Source organism: Theobroma umbraticum, unplaced genomic scaffold (assembly GCF_002168275.2).
Source record: "Theobroma umbraticum cultivar Fairchild unplaced genomic scaffold, ASM216827v3 scaffold_95.0, whole genome shotgun sequence".
In the NCBI taxonomy this organism is placed as follows: Eukaryota; Viridiplantae; Streptophyta; class Magnoliopsida; order Malvales; family Malvaceae; genus Theobroma; species Theobroma umbraticum.
Window position 1 is genome coordinate 8,414,677 of NW_018397257.1, and position 23,525 is coordinate 8,438,201.

General features: G+C 35.6%; 4 protein-coding genes across 5 annotated transcripts; 2 read left to right on the plus strand and 2 right to left on the minus strand.

Annotated features, from left to right (window-relative positions):
• The first annotated feature begins 291 nt into the window (after positions 1-291).
• LOC110411890 (serine/threonine-protein kinase D6PK-like) lies at positions 292-6,140 on the plus strand. 2 transcript variants are annotated; one of them, XM_021422249.2, is made up of 3 exons: positions 292-469; positions 1,774-3,718; positions 5,068-6,140. In XM_021422249.2, the coding sequence occupies exons 2-3, from the start codon at positions 1,989-1,991 to the stop codon at positions 5,924-5,926; spliced, it is 2,589 nt and encodes an 862-aa protein (XP_021277924.1). In that variant the 5' UTR covers positions 292-469; positions 1,774-1,988; the 3' UTR covers positions 5,927-6,140. The 2 variants fall into 2 exon arrangements, with proteins under 2 accessions (XP_021277924.1, XP_021277923.1); XM_021422248.2 differs by lacking the exon at positions 292-469 and adding an exon at positions 553-1,162.
• A 609-nt stretch (positions 6,141-6,749) lies between these two features.
• Positions 6,750-10,805, plus strand: LOC110411894 (protein-tyrosine phosphatase). The gene is made up of 5 exons (XM_021422252.2): positions 6,750-7,242; positions 7,573-7,708; positions 7,868-7,935; positions 8,010-8,096; positions 10,355-10,805. Exons 1-5 carry the CDS (start codon positions 6,832-6,834, stop codon positions 10,433-10,435), a joined length of 783 nt encoding a protein of 260 aa, XP_021277927.1. The 5' UTR covers positions 6,750-6,831; the 3' UTR covers positions 10,436-10,805.
• Positions 10,806-10,891: 86 nt separating this feature from the next.
• On the minus strand, positions 10,892-15,648 carry LOC110411891 (alkaline/neutral invertase E, chloroplastic-like). The gene is made up of 8 exons (XM_021422250.2): positions 15,003-15,648; positions 14,526-14,888; positions 13,598-14,269; positions 13,326-13,491; positions 13,009-13,220; positions 12,152-12,645; positions 11,996-12,044; positions 10,892-11,511 (listed from the first exon to the last, which is right to left on the minus strand). Exons 3-8 carry the CDS (start codon positions 14,219-14,221, stop codon positions 11,185-11,187), a joined length of 1,872 nt encoding a protein of 623 aa, XP_021277925.1. The 5' UTR covers positions 14,222-14,269; positions 14,526-14,888; positions 15,003-15,648; the 3' UTR covers positions 10,892-11,184.
• A 664-nt stretch (positions 15,649-16,312) lies between these two features.
• On the minus strand, positions 16,313-22,387 carry LOC110411893 (uncharacterized). The gene is made up of 9 exons (XM_021422251.2): positions 21,898-22,387; positions 19,223-19,338; positions 18,850-18,994; positions 18,633-18,760; positions 17,427-17,550; positions 17,225-17,346; positions 17,106-17,147; positions 16,760-16,972; positions 16,313-16,497 (listed from the first exon to the last, which is right to left on the minus strand). Exons 2-9 carry the CDS (start codon positions 19,334-19,336, stop codon positions 16,429-16,431), a joined length of 957 nt encoding a protein of 318 aa, XP_021277926.1. The 5' UTR covers positions 19,337-19,338; positions 21,898-22,387; the 3' UTR covers positions 16,313-16,428.
• Positions 22,388-23,525: the final 1,138 nt, after the last annotated feature.

Below are 23,525 nucleotides of genomic sequence, written 5' to 3' on the forward strand. Positions count from 1 at the left end.
TAATTTAATTAATAAAATGGTTTGTTTTGACGTAAATTATTATGAATTTAAAGTTTTATTTTACTATTTGTTTTGATATTATCTCGATAAAAGGAAAAGTAATTTTCAATATATGGACTCTAATTAAACAGTTGGAACAACATATGTTTTTTTCCAAATTATTACTCACATACAAAAAAAGAAAATGGACAAAAGGAAACTTCATGCAAACAGTATAATAACATGATATATGGGTTTGAAATGAAAAAGTGGTTGGCACTGGTAGATAACAATTCAACTTTATATGGAAAAGTGAAAAAAGAAAATTATAAAACCTCTGCATCAGCTTTGACTATACCCATTGTTCAAAGGACAAGGAGTGAAGGAGTTTTGATTGATTTTGCATATTTTTGACGTGCTTTGTCTCTTAGCCTCGTAGGGGGACAATCATGCTTCTTCTGAATCAAAGTGCAATCACCGAACCAGACCTGTATTTGCTCGTACACTTTGGATTTCATGCACAATGTTGTCTTGTTTTTTTTTTTATATTTGTATAGTTGATTTGATGTACAGATGGGAATACATTCATGGTCACTATTTTTTTCAATTTTCATTATTTGGATTTTTTTTCCTTTTTTCTTCTTCTTAATCACCATTACAATGCTAAACTAAGCTTAAACTATTATCAACAAATTTGAATTAAGGCTAAAGAAAAGCAAGAAAGCTACTATTGGTAATAAAAGTTGTTCATGTCACAATTTCTTTCCAATTGGAGGCTTTGTTTAATGTTTTCTCTTTTCTTTTAGATCAGTAATAATGTAAGTTACAATCAGAATTTTTGGTACTTATAACACAAAGTATTTTTATTTTTCCGCCATTACAGAGGAAAAGAAACAGTAGAGCAGCAGTAGTCTAGTAGTGGAAGAAGGGAAACTTCTCGTGATTTGCATATCCAACTTTTCCTTTCTTTTCCCCCTCGCCCTCTCTTTCTCTCTCTCTTCATTCACTCAATTCACAATTTTCTCTTCTTTCCTTTCTCTTTCCCTCCTCTCTACTAACCCTAATTATACCACTTCTCTTTCCCTAGCTGCCCAAAATTTTCTCCCTTTCTCTCGTTTTCTTTTTATTTGGTATCTTCAAAGCCAACTCTTTTTTGGGTTCTACGTATTTCCCAGTTTCATAGGTACCCTTTTGAACATTCTCTGTTTTTTTGTTTAAATTTATTTAAACTTTTCTGTTTTGGGATTTTTGAGTTGAACTGTTACTGTGCTTTACTTTTTGATGGAAATTCATCTGCCATGAAAATAATTTTTAATGCTTTTAGAATTTTTTGCGTCTGGGTTTTTTTGCTCTTGCTAGTTTTGAGGAGGTAAAGTTATTTGATTCTGTAAAGTTATGCTTTTTTTTTTTAGAGGTTTAAAAGCTTAAGTGTTTATGCTCCTTTTAGGTATGAACAAATTGTTGTTCAGCACGTGGTTGGTGGGTTGTGCTCATTAAGCGAAAGCCTTGATGGGGGTTTGAGTTTTAGTTGGAACTCAAAGTTAAGAGTTTGTTCTCTTTTTGGGCTACCAATAGAATTTAATTGATGATATAAAGTCAGTTGTTGTATGGCTTTTAATGTATTCTACAAAATTTTCAGTAGGTCTTATGGGTCTTTAATTTCAAAGAAGAACATGAACCTTGATAGTACTTATAACTTAATTCGTTTGATGAAGTTTAGTCATTTCCTTAATTGCTTTTAGTGCAAAAGGGAGTGAGTGTTGGATCATTCACGTCCTTTTTGAAATTGTGCAGGGTTTTGAATGCTTTGTTTGAAATTAAAAAGTGGGGTTTGACTGGCCATTCGAATTTGAGAACCAGTATGTTCCTAAATAATCTGGGGCGATATGTGGGGTTGTCGTATTGCTCAGCTCTACTCTATCTCCGAAATACTTCTTCAGAAATGGGTTAGAGTAAGTTTGCAAAGCCATATCTGTCTTGTGTAATCTTTGAGTTGAATCGCAGAAAAGATGGATTTTGTACCTAGTACTTCTGAAATTGTTGAATCCACTGATGAATTAGATGCTGAATTGAAAATGAGTGACCATGCTAAGAACCACTGTATGCCAAAATCAGGAAATAAGTATTCTATAGAGGATGATATTAATCGTCTTTTTGAAGCAATCGACATTAGGACATCTTCTAGGGTTTCTGGTTTCTCAAGCGAAATTGGTAGAGATGCTTTACGAAAGAGTGCCATGAAAAGACCAGTTAGAGTTGGTTCTTCTCAAGCTTCAGGGATTGGGATTTCTGAACCTGTGAGTTTGAAGCAAGCACTTAGGGGGTTGTGCATCTCTCAGGCATCAGAGATGGCTGCTATGAAGAAGCGGCTATCAAAGCCAGCTGGTTCTTCAGGGGTGTCAGAAGCAGGAACTATCAAAAGGTTGTACAGGGCAGTGGTAGTTGAAGCAAATGGATCTGGCATTCCACTAAATGAGGGTAAAGGGAATGTAGTGGAAATCTCCCTTGTTCCTGAAAAGATTACATCCAATTCTTCTGACAAGATGCCTGAATCTTTGCCAGTGCCAAACAAGGAGATTTTCAACCAAAATTCCAATCTTTCAGATAGTGCAACAGCAGAAAAGGCAATAATCACCAGATTACCGTCCCCAGATCAGATTGTTCCTTTGGTCACTGAGTCTGAAAGTGAAGTATCAAAAGCAGAACTCAAAAAACTAAATTCTATAGATTCTTCTTCTGTTAATCATGCTGCCGAGGATGTGGAAATTGGTTCTTCCTCAATCCAGGTTTGTGTTGAAACTCCTGTGCCTGATAAGGAGCCAAAGGGCAAGTTGCATGCTGAATCTTCTCTGTCCGTTTCTAGTGCTGCTGGTAAGGTGAAATCTGTTTGCGAAACTCCTCGTCTAATCAAGCCAGTGTTTAGGAACAAGAGCTTTATGAGGAAGAAAGCAAAGCACGAATCAACTTCTGCTGTCAGCAGTTCCAATTCCTGTAATGGTTGTGTCAGCAATGATCTTGGTCCTAGTACTAGTTATTCAGATAGCCAAACACAGAAACATGCTTCAGACAATGGAAGGAAAGAAAGTATGAAAGTTTCTCCTGTTTCCAGCATTACAAATCGCAGCATTGAAGTTAACTCAAGCACTGTGGGTGCAAGCTCCAAATCAACTTTGAGTTCAAACTGTAATAACAAATCCAAAGCCATGTTGACCAAAGCTGATGACAGATCAAGATCAAGGGAAAAGGGTGAGTTTTCCCAGAGCTCGAAAAGTAGCATTGGGGAGTATAGTAGTAGCACAACCACTAGTGAAGAAAGCAATATGAGTGGATCTAGTCGAACTGGTAGCAGACCTCACATGTCAAAAGATTTGAGGTGGGAAGCTATTCGCACTGTTCAGAAGCAGCATGGAAGCTTGAGTTTGAGGCACTTCAAGCTCCTCAAGAAGCTTGGTTGTGGGGACATTGGGACTGTTTATCTTGCTGAGCTAACTGGTACAAACTGCTTATTTGCTTTGAAGGTGATGGACAATGATTTTTTGTTGAGCCGCAAGAAGATGCCTAGGGCACAAACAGAAAAGGAGATAATGCAAATGCTGGATCATCCTTTTCTTCCTACTCTATATGCCTATTTTGCTACAGAAAAACTTTCTTGCTTGGTTATGGAGTATTGTCCAGGTGGAGATTTGCATGTGTTGCGACAGAAGCAACCTGGCAGGAGTTTTTCGGAACAAGCAGCAAGGTAAAATCTATCTCTTAATGATGTTCAGATATGCTTTTAGTTTTGGTGGACAATTTGTGGTGTTTATTTTACCTTGTTTTTAATTTTATCTATTTCTGATTCTGTACGACTAACAGGACATATGGGAAAGTATTAATTACACATTTGTTACTTGAATTATAATCAAATTCTCGATTTGGTACCTAAAGTTTAGAATTTCGTAATTAGGTACTCAAACTTTGCTTCCGTCCATCATTTTGCACACGAGACAATACCATTATTCAAATGGATGATGTGTCCAAAAGCAACCAATAAAAAGATGCTATGTGTCTGAAAATACCACATCAACATGCCACATGTCATAATTATATTTGATGTTTTGAGCACATCACCATGAAACTAACAGTTTTAAGTATCATGAGCAAACTGATGGATGGAAGCAAAGTTTTGTGAATTTCTAAATTTTAGGTACCAAATTGAGATTTTGACTATAGTTTGGATATCCAATGTGTGATTAACCCTATGGTAAAATAGAGAAGAGAAAATACTGTTGTTGTTTTGTCTGAAATAGATCCATTTATCTTAGTCCTCATTCTTCTCATCATTAGTTGTTTGTAATTTCAGCATAAATTTACCTTTCATGTTTAAGGAGTCACAACCTAGAAGGAGAAGGAAAAAATGCAAGAAATGATTGTCAGACTGCATTGATATCTTAGGATGATTGTTAATTGGCAATTGCCATCATGAGAACTCATGTACCACAGGAAAGGAAAGAAATGTTCCACTCAAGTGAAAACATTATACATTTAAAGTGATAGTAATTTATAGGGAGTAAAATCTTAATTATAATTCTCAACTTGAGATTCCTTTATATTGGTTTAATGTTTATGCGGAGCCATTTTCTTGTTTTCGATGTCCCTCAAAAGATCGTGCAAGTTATGGAGCTTGAAGTCAAATTCATAACAATAGATATAAGAGGTTTTAAATATAATTAAATTGATATCTGTGAGTATATTGGAATTAGATGTGAATGAACATTATTGTGGTCTTTTTCGGCCTTGCAATGGCCAAATTTAGGCGGGATGTGGTGGAAGGTGCAATATACTTTGATAGTTTTGATGCTGTGATCAGCACTGAGTTCATTAGAATTGTGTGCTTTGAGCAGGTGTTGAATTCCATTTGCTTTGTTCCTATGCCTTTGCTTTTTATCTTTCTAATTGGACCTGATTGACGACTTCAACGCAAAGAGAGGACCAATTTGTCTATATTTAGTTGTATAAAATTGAAGAATTTCTGGATGCTTTATTCATCCACAGTTTCTTATCAGCTTATTTTTCTGATGTCTTTAACTCATGCTTTCATGTATGCAGGTTTTATGTTGCTGAAGTCCTCCTTGCATTGGAGTACCTACACATGCTTGGTGTTGTATATCGAGATCTAAAACCAGAAAATATCTTGGTTAGAGAAGATGGTCACATCATGCTTACAGATTTTGACTTGTCACTCAGATGTGCTGTTAATCCAGTGCTTCTTAAATCGGCTTCACCTGTTACTGAGCCTGCAGAGAAGATGTCAAGTCCGTGCTCTGAATCTAGCTGTATTGAGCCTTTCTGCCTCAATCCATCCTTTCAAGTCCCATGCTTCACTCCCAGGCTTTTATCGCTTGCTTCCAAGTCAAGGAAGATAAAGTCTGACCTAGCTACTCAGATTAGCCCCATGCCACAGCTTGTAGTGGAGCCAACTAGTGCCCGGTCAAACTCATTTGTTGGAACGCATGAATACCTTGCTCCAGAAATCATCAAGGGTGAGGGTCATGGGAATGCTGTTGATTGGTGGACGTTTGGAATCTTTCTGTTTGAGCTTATGTATGGTAAAACGCCTTTCAAGGGCACAGGAAATGATGAAACACTATCCAATGTGGTGTCCCATAGCCTTAGGTTTCCTAGTAGCCCTATAGTTAGTTTTCATGCAAGAGATTTGATCAGAGGGCTTTTAGTTAAGGAACCTGAGAATCGATTAGGATCAGTGAAAGGAGCTGCAGAGATCAAACAGCATCCTTTTTTTGAAGGCTTGAATTGGGCTCTGATACGTTGTGCAACACCACCTGAGATGCCAAGGTTTTTTGACACTGGTATCTGTGTGCCAACCGCAGCTTTGCAGAAAAAAGACAGCTCCAGGGGCGAAGAATTGCAGGGCACAGAAGACCATATGGAGTTTGATATGTTTTAGCTATAGCTTTTCTGATGTGGGCAAAGGAAGATGTTTTGGTTCTCTTTTCAACATTGAGGTTTCTGATCCTGTTGTAACTGATACATATATATATATAGCATATATAGTGTAAATGTAATTCAGAAAATTGGCGGCAAGTTATTATGATATAAATATACGGGTAGAGCTAGTTGAGTCTTGAGAAAGTGCAGCAGCATCTTGATTCTTGATTTTCATAGCATTCAAGCTTGAGCACCACTATATTTAAACTGAATGCTGTATGGAATACTTGCATATTCATAATTCATCGATTTCACAAGTTGTCTGTTGATTTACTTCAACCAAAGGTGTGAAAAGGTAATGATCTTCATTTCTCCACAAGAAGGTATGACAGCCACATGGGAAATTGCATCAAACGGCATTTTCGTTTTCACTCTTTGTAAAAAATGATATCCTTTTGGTAATGATATACTGTTGAATAATTTATATGGTAGTGAGCTTCATGGATAGACCAAATATTTCAACATTTACCATGGGCGCGGGTCTCACAATTGTTAGGTTCTGTAGTTTTATGGCACTTACCCTGATCTTTACTAGCTTCTGTAGCTCGATTCTCTTTCAAAAATTAAAGCTAAGCAAGCTCAAGCTGCCTGTCCAACCAGCTTTAGGACACTGTCTTAACGGTCTAAACCAAATTCTCTCACCTGGGAATGTACATTCAAACACCTCCATGAAGGTATGAACCCAACCCATTGCTGTAAGTCCAATCCATTAAACCAATATCCATAATCTCTTTTTTGTTTTTCAAATATCTATCTTATTATTACTTTACTTTCAGTTCGACCATAGCCCCAACTCTTATAAGAGCCAATCCAGTTCCAACAAAATGCCTTTTGCTCCCAACACCTCCACGCTTGCGGAAAGTTATGAGGCCATCTCTGAACAATGCCACCACTAGACCATCGTCATCCACAGTCCCTCCATATTTACCATTCTGCCACCACTCTGATTTGCTGTCTCCTAAAACCTCATGTTTTATTCCGCTCTTTCCATCAACCAAATACCCAACTCTCCAAAACCCAAAATCCCCTTCATATCCCCACCAAGACCCCAGTATTTCTCCTGCTTTTGGGTCACTGGTAAAAGCATCAATGGCCTCTTCAGAACCATCCGCGGGGGCTGCCACTGAGACCAAACCTTTCTCTGTTCTGTTTGTTTGCTTAGGCAACATCTGCAGGAGTCCAGCTGCTGAAGGTGTCTTTAGAGATATTGTCAAAAAGAAAGGCCTTGACTCCAAGTTTAACATTGACTCTGCTGGCACCATTAATTACCATGAGGTATATACACTTTAGATATGCAAATAAAAATGGTATTTTGGAGTGACTTTTTTACATTATGTATGGAAAAATATCTGCCTGTTTTGATTATGATTTTGGTAATAGGTCAGTATAAGTTAAGATTGAAGCTTTCTGGGATACCAAGGAATTTAAATGATGATGATAAATATTGATCTTTTCTAGGATTCCAAGCAATGTGAATAATGAAATTATAGGCCGTTTTCTTTTTGGCCTTCTAATCTTTTGATTGTCAGCAACCAATGGCTTATACAGAGGGGAAAATGGGATTTTTTAAAAAAAATTTGATTAGTCACTTTGTTGTTTGTGAAGGGAAATTTGTCAGACCCAAGAATGAGGGCAGCCTCAAAAAGGCGTGGTATTGAGATAACGTCTATTTCAAGGCCAATCCGGCCATCTGACTTTAGAGATTTTGATCTTATTCTTGCAATGGACAAGCAAAATAGAGGTACTATTCATGGGTTGCCTGTTTAATTTAGCTTTCCGGATGTCTTATTAATTTAATTGAACTTGTTGGTGCTCTGTCACTTTTGATTGTCCAGCTTTAGGTAAATGTACTGAATAGTATTAAACATCGCACATTATTAGTTTTCTTTGTTTCATGCAGAGGATATATTGAAGGCTTTCAATAGGTGGAAATTTAGAGAGACACTTCCTGCTGATGCACATAAAAAGGTTGGTAGAATATTTAGGGTGAAGATTTGTCTATTGTGTGGTTTTTGACAGTGAAGTTTGTACTAATTATGCAGGTTAGACTGATGTGCTCTTATTGTAAGAAACATGATGAAACAGAAGTCCCAGATCCATACTATGGCGGACCGCAAGGTTTTGAGAAGGTAAAGTATGAGGATTTTCATTTTTAAAGGTGGATTTCTAAACTTGACATGGGAATCAGTTAATAAGTTTCCCATTGCATAGTTTTGGAATCAGGGGAATGTTTCATGGACTTTGTTGAACCATGAGCTGTTTAGGTCAGAGGGCTTTGTTTTGGGCAGGGAGGGAGGGAGGAAGCATGTGGGTGTGGTGAGGTAGAAAAGGATGAAAGGATAAGAAACAAGGGAGAACATGGGAAGTTCTGCACAAAACTTTCTTCTTATTCTTCTTCTGGAAGGAAGGGAGGGAGAGATAGAGAGAGCATGCAGATGTTTTGTGATTTTGAAAGAAGATGAGGAAGGAAGAATGGAAGATATGAGGGAGGAAAGGGGAAGTTCTGTCTAAAAAGGTCTTCTCCCACTTCTTTTCTTTGTTTTATTTAATTTTCTCTGGCCTAGGTTTTGTTTGTTAATTCTACCTCCAGTATTGGGATGAATTTTCAAAGATTTTGGTTCTGGATTAAAGGAGAAACATTTTGTTCCCTCTCTTCCACCCACCCTCTTTATTTTCTCACTTATCTTTCTTACTAAGCATGGCATAAAATTGACAGCCATATACAAATATTCGTTTGGGTAATGGAAAATTTTGGCCAATTTTCCAACCAGTGTTCTTACAACTATTGGACCTTTGTGTTTAATAAACCAAAACCAACTTGGAAATTCAAATTCAATCTGCAAATGATAGTCAAACCCCGGGAGAGAGAAGCAGCATCTTATTGTGAGGAAGAAAGAAGCAAGGAGGAAGGAATAATAAATGAGGGACGTGCAATGTCAATGCGAAGTTCACCTTAAAAACAAGGGGGAAAAAGTATCTTCTCACACTTCTTTTTTGTTAGGTGTGAGTTTTGTGTTTTAATTACATTTTGTAATAATGGGTTATATGTCCCAAACTTTTATCTAGGGCTAAGACATAAAGCCTTGAAAGTTTTAGAAACTACTAGATCCATTTAAAATTGTGGCCTAATTTTCATTACCCAAGGACTCGTTTATGGCTTAAAATTTAGGCTATGCTTAGTAGGAAAGAAAAGTGGAAAGATGGAAAGGAATGATGGAAAAGGGGGAAAATGTTTAACATTTATGTTGGGTAGGGAAGCTTATAGAAGAAATTGACATTCTCTTGGGCCTACAAAACCAATATTTCCAAATTGAGAATATTAGGGGGAGAAACTGCGAGGAAGAACTGGTGCTGTGGTGGCAAGATTTGAATATTGGTGGCGGTGGTAATAGTGATGGCTTGGTATGGCAGTGCTGAGGGTTGCAATGGTTGTGATTACAACTTTGTTCAATGCAAGGAGGAAAAGAGGTTAATGTGCTGGATCTATAAAAATTATGCCATCTCCTGGCATGCCCCACATAGTAATCTATTTGATAAGCAGGAAAACCTAATTTGTTATACTAAAAATGTCAACCAAAATGAGCTTGCTGAATGCTGCATATGGGTCATTGTGTTTGAAAGATGTAGTAGCATTTGGTGCTTCAGTCTGATAAAATACAGTTGATTCATGGTTTTATCTTTTGAAGTTAGAAAGCTTCCTGCCTTGGTTCCTTTTTCTTTCTTGTCATCCTTGAACTCTTGTATACATCAGGATGTGCTCTATGGCTTTTACTGACTTTCTGCTGCAGTAAGTACTAGTCTTTGTGCTACAGCCACCTTATTATGTTGCTCCTTTTGTTTAACACATTATTCTCTGTTCTTTGTTATCAAATATTCAATTATGCCCTTGAACTCCCTACACAGTGTATTCGGCATCAATTTGCTTCATAGGAGTTTTGACAATCTTCTCTGCTGGAACAAGTACTAGTTTTCTGTGTGATATAACATTTTTAATATTGCCTTCATCTTGTCACCTAGTAATGTTACCTCCAGTTGTCTAACACATGTCTCTCTCGGTAAAGAAGACATGTTTCTCCAATCTGTGTAATCAACTCATTTCAACTCCCCTTGTTTTGGTGCATTCATCCTTTTATGACAACCAACCTTTTATTTGGAAAAAAAAAAGGAATTTCCCCCTATTTCCTATTATGCTGGATTACTGGTTGAAATGGGATATAGGTCTTTGTACTCTAAAGTTCTTGATGAGCTCAAACAAAATTGGGTAGTGTATCTTTTAGTTACATTCGACCGAGCCTCGCATGTTTTGATTTTGTTCGGCATGTTATGGCAATTGTGTTCTGCATATAAATTGGCATGGCAAAGCTAATGAGTTCTGTTACCATAGCAGGTTTTAGACTTACTTGAAGATGCGTGTGAATCATTACTGGACAACATCCTGGCAGAAAACAGTGACATTCGTGGTTCTTAACTTCTACTTAAAAGCTCTGGTTGATCCAATCCAGGCCTTGACATTGGCCTGGAAAATGTCAATATATACCCACAGTATCTATTATGTGGCTTGAAAAGGGACTTCCATCCGTTGCCAATACGTGAAATTGGAGTTTGTATGTATATTATTAGTGTGTGTTTGACCTGCCAAAATGTATGAATGAAAAGTAACATCCGAATTTGAGCCTTGAGGGAGAGATTGTTAAATAACAATGTTGGATTTCATGATTTACACAGATTTCTCAATGGCGGAAAGTCTTGTTCTTGCTGTAACCTGTATTGTTTCACAATATTTAGATAAAAGCTCAAATAAATAATAGTTCTCAATGGAGATCTACTTTTAATGCGAAGATACAGATTGAAGATTTTAATCCTTTGACACCCTCACACAGATCCACATACAGATATATGTTTTTGCTGCAAATTCCAGAGCAGCTGGCCTAAAAAAGCAAAAAGGTAGCATTCATTTGTTTTTGTTTATCCACAATATTCAAACAAGGGAAAGAAGTGTGACCTTGCATATGTATAATTATATACGAATACCTGAAAACCAGAGAGTGGACAGGACATGCTTACAGCAACTACAATTGCCAAAACAGAACTATGGTACAATGTCTGTATAGTATAAAAATACAACGTATGAACTTACTTAGGTATGGAACAATATCACTTTCAAAAGATTCAGAGAGCTGAATTCTCCATGGGAAACTTTAAAAGTATCCTTCAAGCTCATATGAGGAAGGGCTGTTTGAATCCCTTTTGGCCACGTTTCTTCCTTGGGTTGGCACTCAGCATGCAAGAAAACGCATTTACTAGCTCCGCGTCCTCCTCATTTATAAGAATCTTTGCTGCACTAGGGTTAGCAAGGAGGAGCTTTGCCACAAGGTATCCAGCAATAGACCATGTTTGAAACAACCGAGACTGCTTTCCTATAAATCTTGCTCTTCTAGTGTCATAATATTCTGGCCACTTGTCTCTACATATGCGTCTCTCAGCAAGCATGACGGCTTTTTCAGCAATCTCTGGTCTATTCAGCTTTATGCACGCCACAGTGAGCTGGAACAGCACCATAATTATGTTAATTACAAGAAACATAGTTCTAATCACCACTTTAATAAAGTCAAATTCAGATTGGAAGGGGAGGTCAATGAATCTGTTGCATACTACAACATACTGTATAGGTATATAAAATTTTCATATATCAAGATGAAAGTGCAGCAAAATATACAGCACTGTCAAGATAACAGTATGGTACAAAGATACATGCTGACGCCTGGTAATATAAATAATGGAACCATTCATCCTTTTCGGATTCACGATTAACACATGAGACATTCTTAGATAAATTTCAGAAAAAGACAGGCGGCTAGACAGAATAAGGCCACACAAAAATCACATTGCTATTAATGGCATTTACCTTTCAGGTACCTCCAAAAGTACAATTAAGGTAACTGACGATTGCATTGCTAGAAACTGGTACAACAATGGCATAAGCTCATTCATTACTGCAGTAAATGACATTTGGAAGGAATAAACTAACCTGCCATAACAAAGTTGGCCAAGAACCTCCATTATGGTATGACCAGGCACTGCAATTAAAAAATAATGTCAAGCATAGGTGGAAGAACTAGGAATGAGTTGCCATGGTAAATTACTTAAAAGTAAGAAATCATAATCATATAGGAAAAGACAATACGTGTTCTTGGGATCACTGCCTGTGATAATTCGCCATTCCTGGCCCTCAAGAGCAGGATAACAAATTTTCAATGGCATATCTGCCACCAATTCCGACCATTTTGCTTCTACAAGATCCAATATGGCATGTGATTGATCAACTGTTGCAAGACTGCCTACAATAGACCATAAGTTTCCCAGTGAAAAGAAACGAAAATCCATGTGAGCTGGCTGCAGATTTCCAATCAAATAACCTCCCCTGGCAGGCATAAATTCCACCAACCAGGGAGGGATCTGATCTGGGTAGATGTTGAACTTATTAACAGCATCAAATGAGTATTCCTCTGTCTTGTAACGGTAGATTTCATTAAGCTTTTTCATGTCGATCCAGTAATATTCTCTGATGTGAAACGATAATGCAACTAAACGATTGTTAAGAGCTCTTATAAGGTCAGCTGAGCCATCCTCAGAAGCAAGCATCTCACGTGCGCAGAGTAATGCCGAATAGAAAAGTGCCTGCAAGAACATATAATTTTTATGCAAAAGAGTGCCTTCATATCTCCGTGTAACAATGAGCATGCCTACAATCACAAAGCTTCAGCTTCTGTAAGATAAAAGCATTGATAAACCCTAAAAACCTATCAAGTGTAGAAGAGTAAAGAAGTGTTTGCACCCTAAAAAAATGAAAACAGGAGAGGTGGAGGTCCACAGTTGAGAAAAGAACACAAATATCAATATATCATGCTTCCTGGATTATGTGCAAGTATAGAGAGGTTATAGATTTACTCCTTGGCAGTTTTGAAACTACAGATAACATCATTCATTCTTCTAAAAAGCAACTCTGAAAAATCCAAGTCAAATATGTTAAAGGAACTAAACCTGAATTTCCAAAGGATGGCCATGGATTCCCATGCGACGATCTATCATGCAAGAACCATCTGTCACTAATAAAGTTGGAAACATGTCAAAGCCATCAGCAAGACAGAGCTTTAAGATCATTTTGATCCCAGTTTGTACATCGACCCTCTCTTGCACTGAAAGATCTCCTGTGCATTTTCCATATGCTCGTAATAGTATAATCCACCATAATCCTGGAAGTGAAATCCAAAGTTGAACCATTAATCTCTTAGGTTAAATATGAATAAACGTACACCAAGATGTAACTCAGGAGATAGTTGACTGCAACATTCCCTTACCAGAATCAACTGGAGCAACACGGCCGATTGCTGCTTCACCAAAGTCAGGGTCTAAGACATCCTCAGTCACAGAATCATCACCATCACGTGGAACAGTGCGCACTTTGAAACTGGCAGGCATCAGTCCCTGACCAGGACTATGACAATCCATGGTTTTCTCCCAGCTCTGTCAATTTAATAAGTAAATCAGTGGAGATGTGACATTCATGCTTCAGACAAGTAATCCAACAGTAATGCCTAATCGGGTAACAAGATCAGAAACATTATGTTACCTGCAACTGAAGTGTGTATAGAATGAAATTCCGAACAATATCATACTCTCCCTTCAAAAGAAAAGCTATCCCGGAAGGTATGAAGTCACGGATAAAGACTTGATCATAGTTTAGAATGCTGGAGCTGCTTGTATCACTTGCAGCAATTGTTCCAATTGGATTACCACAATAGTAAACAACAGACTCCTTCAGCAGATCCCATGCTTCTTCCTCAATTGACTTCCTACTATCTATAACTGTTCCAACCCCATTTGTGTTACCATTGGCAAACCCTTCCTTATCAGATTTCAAGAGTTGGTTCAACTCAAACTCTTGAGCATTATTCACATTAGTCCTACCATTTATGGAGAGTGAAGTGGGTGTTCCATCATCCGCTGTTACGTCACTTATACTATCAGCCTTTTGGCATTTGCATCTCGAAAAACATGATCTTTTTGTTCTGTTGTTTCTTGCAGTACTATAATAACCAACGCTCGAAAAAGCATAGCTCGTTATTCCATTCCGCGATGTTCCTAAACTATAATGGAATTCTAACAACCCTAAATTTCTTTGTTTTCCATAATTTGCACCAGATTTAAATAAAAGCATAGGATCTAAATGTAGAAATGCTTCTGACACAGCCATCGGTCTTAAATTCTAAACTGAATTCGATTAATTTCTTCAACCAACTACCTAATTAACACCAAAGGAAAAGAAACTATGAAGTAAAATGAATAATAATAGTAATACAACTAATGATGGAAAATTACAGCATAGAATAATTTTCTTTGAGTAATAAAAAAATTATTTTCTTATAATGAAGTTAAAGTAAAGAATCAATCATTTTCCTTTCTATGATAGTGAAAATTGAAAATATAAAAAAATAAAAAATAAAGCAGGATTGTCTCAGTTCCTTGTGAAGCTAGCGTAAATGGTGAATTAAACTCACCTCTGCATCATCAAAGGATTTCTATCAGTTCATTTGAAGCCAAAGAAAGCACCATCTCCTGCTTTTTCTCTGGAAAAATGCAGGGTTTGTATGAGGTTTGCTAGAATTTTCTGGGCATCCAAACAACGGTTTTACACGTCTGGCTTATGACACTATGCCTGGACGGAACGAGGAGAGGAGACAAATTAAAACGCACCGTTTTGATCCGAAAGGGAATTCACTAAAAACAAAAAGGGGGAGAATGGGATAATTTTTATTTTATTCTCTAAAAGAGAATAAATAATTGCGAGCAGTGGACGTGAGGTTTGCACGTGTGGGATGAGGTTGTGCGTCATCGTTGTGGCTTTTCAGCTGATTCATCACCTGGAAAGGGGAAGAAAACTATATCTGATGCAGGGACAAACATGGAATTTACATCACCAAATAATTTCCAATATTTTAATTGTAAAAATACTTATGTATTTACGTGTACAATACCATTTCATTAAGGAGAAGCTCGCCGGCCTCTGCCGTGCATGGGGGAATACATATAAGATCATATTACAAGCTAAAAACCAAAGAAGCGCCTACAAGCTTCAAGGATCTTGTTTCTTTTCTTATCTGATTCTGCTTCAGCCTGGAGCATGACTCTGTTTTCTTCATCTCCAACTGGAACTGGATCATAGTGGTGATCCATCCTGCGATAAACTTGGTTAACCGAAGCTGAAGCTCTCATTGAAAAGGCTCTCCTCACAGCCCTCTCAACCGCTGATGAACTTTGTTTCTCCTCCTGAGCAGCTCTCATTGAAAACGTTTTCCTCACCTTGCCATCCAGTTCACAGTTTTGTTTCTCTGCCCTGAACCCATCAAAACATGTTGATAAACCCGATGGCTTTCGCCTCAATACCACCCTGATAAGCTCTTCTTCCTCGTCTTCCTCCTCCTCCTCTTCACGTCCTTGATGAAGAAATGAATCATGGAGATGATCTAGATCAGTACTTATGGTGTTGACACTGATCTGGATCCCTTGTTTTGTGTCTTGGAATTTGCAGTTTGGGATGGACGACATAGGTGTTTGAGGATGAAAACAAACAAGAAATCAACCAACCTCGTTTTTTCCATGGAACTCTTTCTTGTCTCTTCTGTCTTAGGCTTTATATAAAATGTTTTGCAAGAGAAAACTGTTTCTTGATCAGTCACGATCAGAAAGAAAATGCAAATGGAAAACGTTATTGAGAAGTGATATTGAAATGCATTGATGAATCATGATTTCTAGAATTTCTATAGAAAGTGATCACCTGGGTTGTGCAAAAGATGGAAAACATGTTTGTGTCACATATGTTTATAGAGATGTGCTAGGTCAACATATAAGTGCCTTTGAAAGTAAGTTTATTCCAGCAAAGAGCATCCAGTTCTAGAACAACTCATGTCAATAACAGCTAGACTGCTGTATCTACTCCATTACCTATATGCATGCAGGGATTCCAAATAATCTAAACTTTATGGATATCTATTTTTATTGTTACCACCTAACATCATCCTTCATGTGTAAGAACAACACACATCTCACTTAATATAGGACTTACATATCAAGATAATGGGCTCATCATGTATACTACAAATAGGAAATCAGGTTTGCTTTATCGTATCAAACTTTATGATAAGACATCTATATATGTTAAGATCAAATATTGTCAACAAGTCTCCCAACTTATATTTGGATATAGAGGATGTCCCAAACTTAAATCTATAATTTATTTTCATCATGGAGATATGATCAAGTACATATGTCTTAGGAGGATCCTCAAAGCAATCTACTGAACCTATTTTAACTTCCTTTAGCTAGGCAATCTTTTAAAGGGGATAAATACCCTGGATTTTGCAGGAGCCAATACCAGGACAGATCTACTGAACCCTAATAGGTTTAATTGACCAATTCTATCCCTGTCAAAGGAGTTCCAGCATGAAGTTGTAAGGCAACATCACCCACAACCTGCAATTAGCAAAATAAAAGAGGCCAATCATACTTAGAAATTCAAATAATACAACTAAGAGAACAAAAAATCCTTGACATAAATACAAGAATTCAAGCTTTTACTGGAATATTTCAGCTCATAGACACAAGAATTTAAGCAGGAGGATCAAATATTCTAGGCTTAAGATAGACTGAATAGAAGAGAGTTCTTTTACAATGACAAATGAAATTCATTTTAGTTTCAAGTTCAACAACCTAAAAATTTTGATAAGATGCATACCTTAGCCATTGATCTAAAAGAATGTTCAGTAATTCCAGCAACATGAGGTGTGATTATAACATTCTTGAATGTCAAAATTGGATCATCAGGGTCAAATGGTTCTGTCCATGCAACATCAATTCCTAAGCCTCCCAAGTGTTCAGACTCAAGATGATGCACAACAGCCTCATAGTCTAGAAGACCCCCTCGAGCAATATTTATCAAAAGGGCACCCTGGAATCACACATCCAGCCAAGTAGCAAACTATGAGTGCAACTAATTCGATAGAAATTAAACAAGGAAAGTTTGTTGAAGAGATGCAACATGTTATGTGCTGTGAAAATAATGTAGTGCATTTGAACTGAACCTTTTTCATTGAAGATATGAAGGACTTGTTTACCACGCCAATCTGAAAGTTTGAAACGTCCGAATAGTAAGTGATTGGAGAATAAATTTTGTAGCAGGTGTAGGTAAGAGCAGCCTTACTGTTTCTTTTGTCAAACTCAAGCAACAAACAACTATATCGGCATAGCTCGCTAACTCGTAAATATCTCCATGTCTGCCTTTCTTATCAACCAATTTGTCAACGACCTCGTTTTGAGTTTGAACTGCTGAAATATTTACTGAATGAAAATGCCTTCACAAGTGCCGAGTTTCACTATTTAATTACTTAATGGATCCTCCATACCTTTTGGGACAGGAACTTGCAAATATGTGGCCCAGCTCCTTTTAGTAGCAATAATTTTAACACCAAATGGTTTCAAGACCTTTGCCAGAGCAATTCCAATATTTCCAAATCCCATTACAAAGACCTACACAAGCAGGGTATAATATGTAAAACATCAAACAAGATATGAAATGATGGAGACAAAGATTTGGAGCACGAGACCGTCCACCTTAATGGTGAATGAATTAATAGTTGGTAATGAAGTAACTTTTTTGAAAGAAGATAATGAGACAGCCTCGCCAAGAATTCATTGAAAACAAACATTGCATCCCTAGACACAGAAGTCTAAATAAGTCTTAGGCTCTTAAGCACAAGTGTTTGAATAAACACGTTGAAATGTATTAATTCTCATATCCACCCTTGACTGTTTTCTGCTTTCTTCTCGTATCCAAAATCTCAATGTAGTGAGGTAATAACACATGCACGGCTACCGTAATTGATGTCCTCTTAACACATTGCAGTTTCTAAGCAAGGAAAAACTTGCGAAAATAGGCACAGCAGCAGGAAACTGATTTTGCTCTGTACTCAATATTGAATGTCTGATCACAGACGATATTCAATTTCATGCCTGAATCCAGGTCAAATTAAAGGCTGTCTGGTTGTCCTCCTTCACTACACAACTAAGCAACTAGTTTGTGTCACTTGTTATGCCAGAATGACATAAAGCTTTTTATTTTCAATTCAACTTGGTATAATGGTATCAAAACTATAACGTTCAAGCATTCACTCATCGACCATATTAGCAAAAGTCACCATGAAAAGCAAAACAGAAATAAGAATGGACAGGTCCAGTTTTCGTGAAAATATTTAAATACAAGAATGTGAAAGAAGTAGCGAGGCAGAGGAAAATGAATAAAGTGTTTCCCCAAGAGGCTCTCCAAGCTTTTTCTGCTTTACAGAAATTTGCAAGCACCATAATCACTCTGGTCATCAACATTGGTTTGTTCAGTCCATAAAAAAGTTTCAATATTGCGAAGTCTCTTATATCTCTATAACCTGATACAGCTTTCAAGTGCATGCTACCACTAAGACAACTGAAAGGATAGTGAACTGACCTCCCAATTAGCATGAAGTCAACTACTTTTCATGTTTAACTATAATCGTATTGACATATTAGACAAGTAATGCAATTTTTTCAGTTACTAAAAATCAGATAAATAAGTAAACCTGTTCCCGGAGAAGGCCCAAGATTAGATATATAGCCATTTCAGCACAAGATGCTGCATTTCCAGTTGCATCACCCGGAATTCTGGCGACTTTAATGCCAAGCCTTGTAGCAGCATCAACATCAACCCCTTCATGCAAACGTAGGAAAAAGGAAAAGTTTTATACCGGTACGTGTTGTATGGACATTATAACTTATAAAAGAATAATCATAAAACACCTTCTAAGCCAACACCAAACTGCATTATTAGCTTCATTTGATTGGCACGAGATATAACATTTGAATCTATTCGCATGTTTAACACAACACAGAGATGGTAGCTCCCAATATGATCTGGAACATCCTTGAGGGCCACTTCATCAACCTGCAACAAGTTAAATAGCTAGAGAAGCTCAATATTCAACACAGAAACTTCAACTCCACAGAAGGAAGAAAAAGAAGTTGTTAGGTTGCGTTTGACAACTTGTATTTGATTGCAGGATTTGGCATATGCTTGTTAATATGTCTTTGGTTAATGATAATGCTTTAAAATTAATATAGGTAGGAATCTTTCTGCAAATAAGTGCATAAGATGAGAATTTCAGCAAAGTGCCTGGATGAAAGGATACTTCTCCAAGTATTGTCTAGTATAATTCTGTGAAGCTGGAAAATGCGGTCCACAAAAAAGAACACGGGTGATGGGTTTGTCATCCACCTTCGAAGACATATCTGTGCTGAAGGACCTCAAAATCAATATACAAAACCTCTACGACAGGAGAAGATAAAGCTATTTAAAATATTACTATATGTAAAGGACATTACTATTACATTATTACTCTAACAAGAAACATAAATAAAAGGAATGAGGAGTGCAGTGAGTCGCCAGTGACAAAGCTGGAGATTTCCGGGCTTTGCCTGTGAGGAAGTGGAGATGTGAAACCAGTGAGAGTGTGAGAAAGCATTTCATTTCTTGTTTTTTTCTACTAGAACCGGTTTGACCGGTTGCTTTCGCTTAAATTGTAGCAATTAAAATCAGCCAGTGTGCACCACAGAAAACTTGGTACGTACCTAATGCCACAATCGTGCCAAGGAGTTCTATTTTTCAGAGTTGAAAGCCTTACGAGATTAAGTTTAAGTTTCAATACTTAAAGGCGTTTGGTACTTGACTTCATTCAGATTTTAATTAATGGGAAAGACTTTGCATCATTTGATACGTGAAATTATGGAGTATGTAATTTTACATGAGTATCATATTGCAATCATAAAAGGGAAGGTGATTCCCTTTTGGATTAGAGGGAATGTTACTTTCCCTTGACTGTGAGAAAGTAAAGTAGACCAAAATGACAGAAAATCCCCCGAATTGACGCCATACGAATATGGTGATGGGAGCAAAGGGGAAGGAGAGAGAAAATGGACGAAAAGAAGAAGAGGCCATCATCATAGGGCAAGGAGGAAGCAGAGAAAAAAAAGAAAGAAAAGAAAAAAGAATAAGAGCCCATCACCAGAGAGCAACAAGGAGAGAAAAAGAAGAAAAAATGGGAAAAGAAGAGGCCATTGGGAAGGACGATGGGTGCAGGAAGAAATAAAAGAAAAAAAAATGAAAGAAAGAAAAAAAAAGAAAGTAATGGATTGTGTGGGAATTTAATTAATTAATTAATATTTTTATAAAATAATTTAAATTAACTAATTTAATTTTTTAAAATTTAATTAATTTATTAAAAATAAAAATTTAATAATCTTATATTTTTTAATATTTAAATAATTAGTTTTAAAATATTATGTTATTTTTTATACTATTATTTATTATTTTAAGAAATAAAGTTAAAAAATTAAAAATTTACATTTAAAAAGAATATAGGTGATTTAATTTTATATTTTCATACTGAAAGATAATTTTGTAAATTTATTTTATATTTTCAATAAAGCGTTTCTAAATCGAACTCTACAATGTAATTACGTTATTTACAATCATCATTTTCTCTTATTATATAAAACGTTAGAAGATTATCTTATCAACAATCACATATTTAATAATCACATTTTCAATAAAATACCAAACACAACTTTAGATCAATGTAAGTGGGGCTTGGAAGGACCTTCCCTCTTCCGATAAAAGGTTTAAACTTTATTATTAACTTCATTCTCTTTAATTTTTTATGTAACCATTATTACATATGATTTTTTGTCTTCTAAAATCATAAATTTCTTATTCAATCAATACAATAAATATATTATTAATAGATATAATATTTAAAAAATATTGAAATATTAAGAAAAATTCAAATAAATTTTATTTTTATTATGTTTAATCACTTTTTGTATTTTTTTAAGTTAAATAAATTCTTATATTTTTATTTTGAGTTAAATAAACTTTTATAACTAATGATTGATTTAGTTGTAATGTCACTTGTCATTGTATACCATATGATATTGACGTGGCATATTAATTTGTTATGATTGATAATAAGGACATGTTAATATATCATAATTGATAATGACATGACATGTTAATGTGACACGATAATATACTAATGTGGCATGATAATAAATTTATATAACATATTTTACTTTACACATCAACTTTATGTTAGTGTCATATAAATGTAAAATGATATGATAATAATTAATTAACCATTAGTGATAATGATTTATTTGATTCAACATAAAAATATAAAAAGTTAATTGAATGTAAAAGATTAAAATAAAAACTTATTTAAAATTTTTTAAATAATATAAAAACTTTTTCTAGTATTATGCTTTATTTTTCTTTTGAAAAGTAAAAATCAAAATAATTTTATTAAGCATCAGGATACACAAAATCTGATCAAAGAAAAGATCAGAAAACAAGCAGCAAGACAGAGAAGAGAAGGAGAAACAAAGAGATGAAAGCGCTTCTCGCCAGCGACGAGAACAAGCATCAGTTGAAATAAAAAATAAAAAAATCGCCGCAGGAGGAACAAAGAAAGTAGGAGGCAGAATAACAAGAGAGCGAAGGAGAAGCAATGAGCCAGAAGGCAGTAAACAAAAGCCAGCAACCATGGACATGAATCAGTGGAGAAGGAAGTCCCAAGGGCAAAACATCAGGAGCAGCAAAGACGCAATCGCAGATCAGCAAAGCAGCAGAAACACAAAGAACAAGATCAAAAAAGCATAGAGAACTTAGGAGAGAAAGCAGGAGACAGAGCATCAGAGAACTTCAAAATCAGCCGAGGCAGAAAAGAGAAACAAAGGACAGAACCCAAACAGTTACGAGAGCAGAATGAGAGGTTGAGCACAGCAAGGAATTACCCGAACGAGGGGGAGTATGAACAATCGACCAGACACCAACTTGGAATGTTGAAGACCCAGTCAGAAGAATAATGTGTCTCAAACTCCATGGAGCATCATTAGGACATTTGATTCATTCGACAACATTTTGAGAATCAGATTCTGTAATCAAATCAAAGGAATTAACCCAAAAAGAAGCTGCAAACAGGAAAAAAAAAAAAAGCTTCTTTTTAACTGCCTATTATTAATATTATTAATTATAATATCAACATCGTTTACTGTATTTTTTCATATATATATATAAAGCAAAAATGACGTAAATAACAATCCGTTACTTCACAATGACAAACACAAAAATGGGCCATTGATTTAAATAAGCAAACAGGTCACGATTAGCACCGGTTTTGCTTTATTTCTTGTTCATTTGTATATTTTTTTTCTTTGTTAAAGTAATAAGATAAATTATATCCGAACATTTCATTTATTAATTGATATATTAATTCTTGTTTAAAAAGTAAAATTTAAATTTTTTCTTTTTCAATTATATAAATTAGATTAATAATAAAATTTATATGATTTTTTGTTATAAAACTTATACGATCACACAATTTTTTGTTAATTAACTAACTAATACAAATTAATTAATAAACTAAATCATAATACTGGTAAAAAAATAGTAAAACTATTACTTACGGAAAAATAATAAAAGTAAATGAAATTTTATTTTTATTTTTAAAAATTTTTTTTGCCAACTAAGTCTGAAAAGTATATATATATTGGATTCCTTTGGTCATTACTATGAACGGCTCTGATCTTTTTGGTAGAATGCTCATGAATTTTTACTTAAAAAGTTAGAATTGGAGTTAATAATTTTAAGGTGGTCCTATGAATTTAGAGGGTGGTTCATCCTATACATATTTACTATTGAAATTGTTTTAAATGTTTATTATAGGTTTGATGTGTTTGGGATCATGTATTTAATATTTAATATTTTGGAAGCTAATGGTTCAAACCCTTTGACAAATTTTGCAGGATTTATTTGCCTTTTCTTTGGTCTAAGTACGATTGTAATTAAAAGGCATATATCCTTAGAAAAAGCCCATATGCTATACTTGATTATATGATTAAGCTCCTAATTTTTCATTGTCTTCAAAGAAATTTTTAAATTTTTATTTTAATTTAAACAAATTTTTTAATTTAATGGAAATATAATTATCTTTAGACTTAATGTTATTGTCTTTTTTTTACCCACATGACATATTACTTAACGTGACCATATGGAGGAGAACCAAAAACCAAAAATCAAAATCCAAGGAACCACAATTATTGCCTTTGTCGTCAATCATCAATTGTTGTTGCTTATTAACACCAAAATCACAAAAAAAAAAAAAAAATCTTTTCATTCTCCTCTTTCCACTAATTAGAATAATTAATTTTTCATTAAAATTAAGAGTACTCTTTTAGGATTTAAACTTAATTAAAATTTACTTTTTTTTTGAGCATTTCTATATTGTCTCGTGTAACAGCTAGAGATGGACAGACACGTCTATGATACATTAGGGGTAAATATAAATAATATCATAAAAATGGGCCATTGTTTAAATGAGCAAACCGGATTCGGGTCGCATCGGTTTTGCTTAATTTTCCTC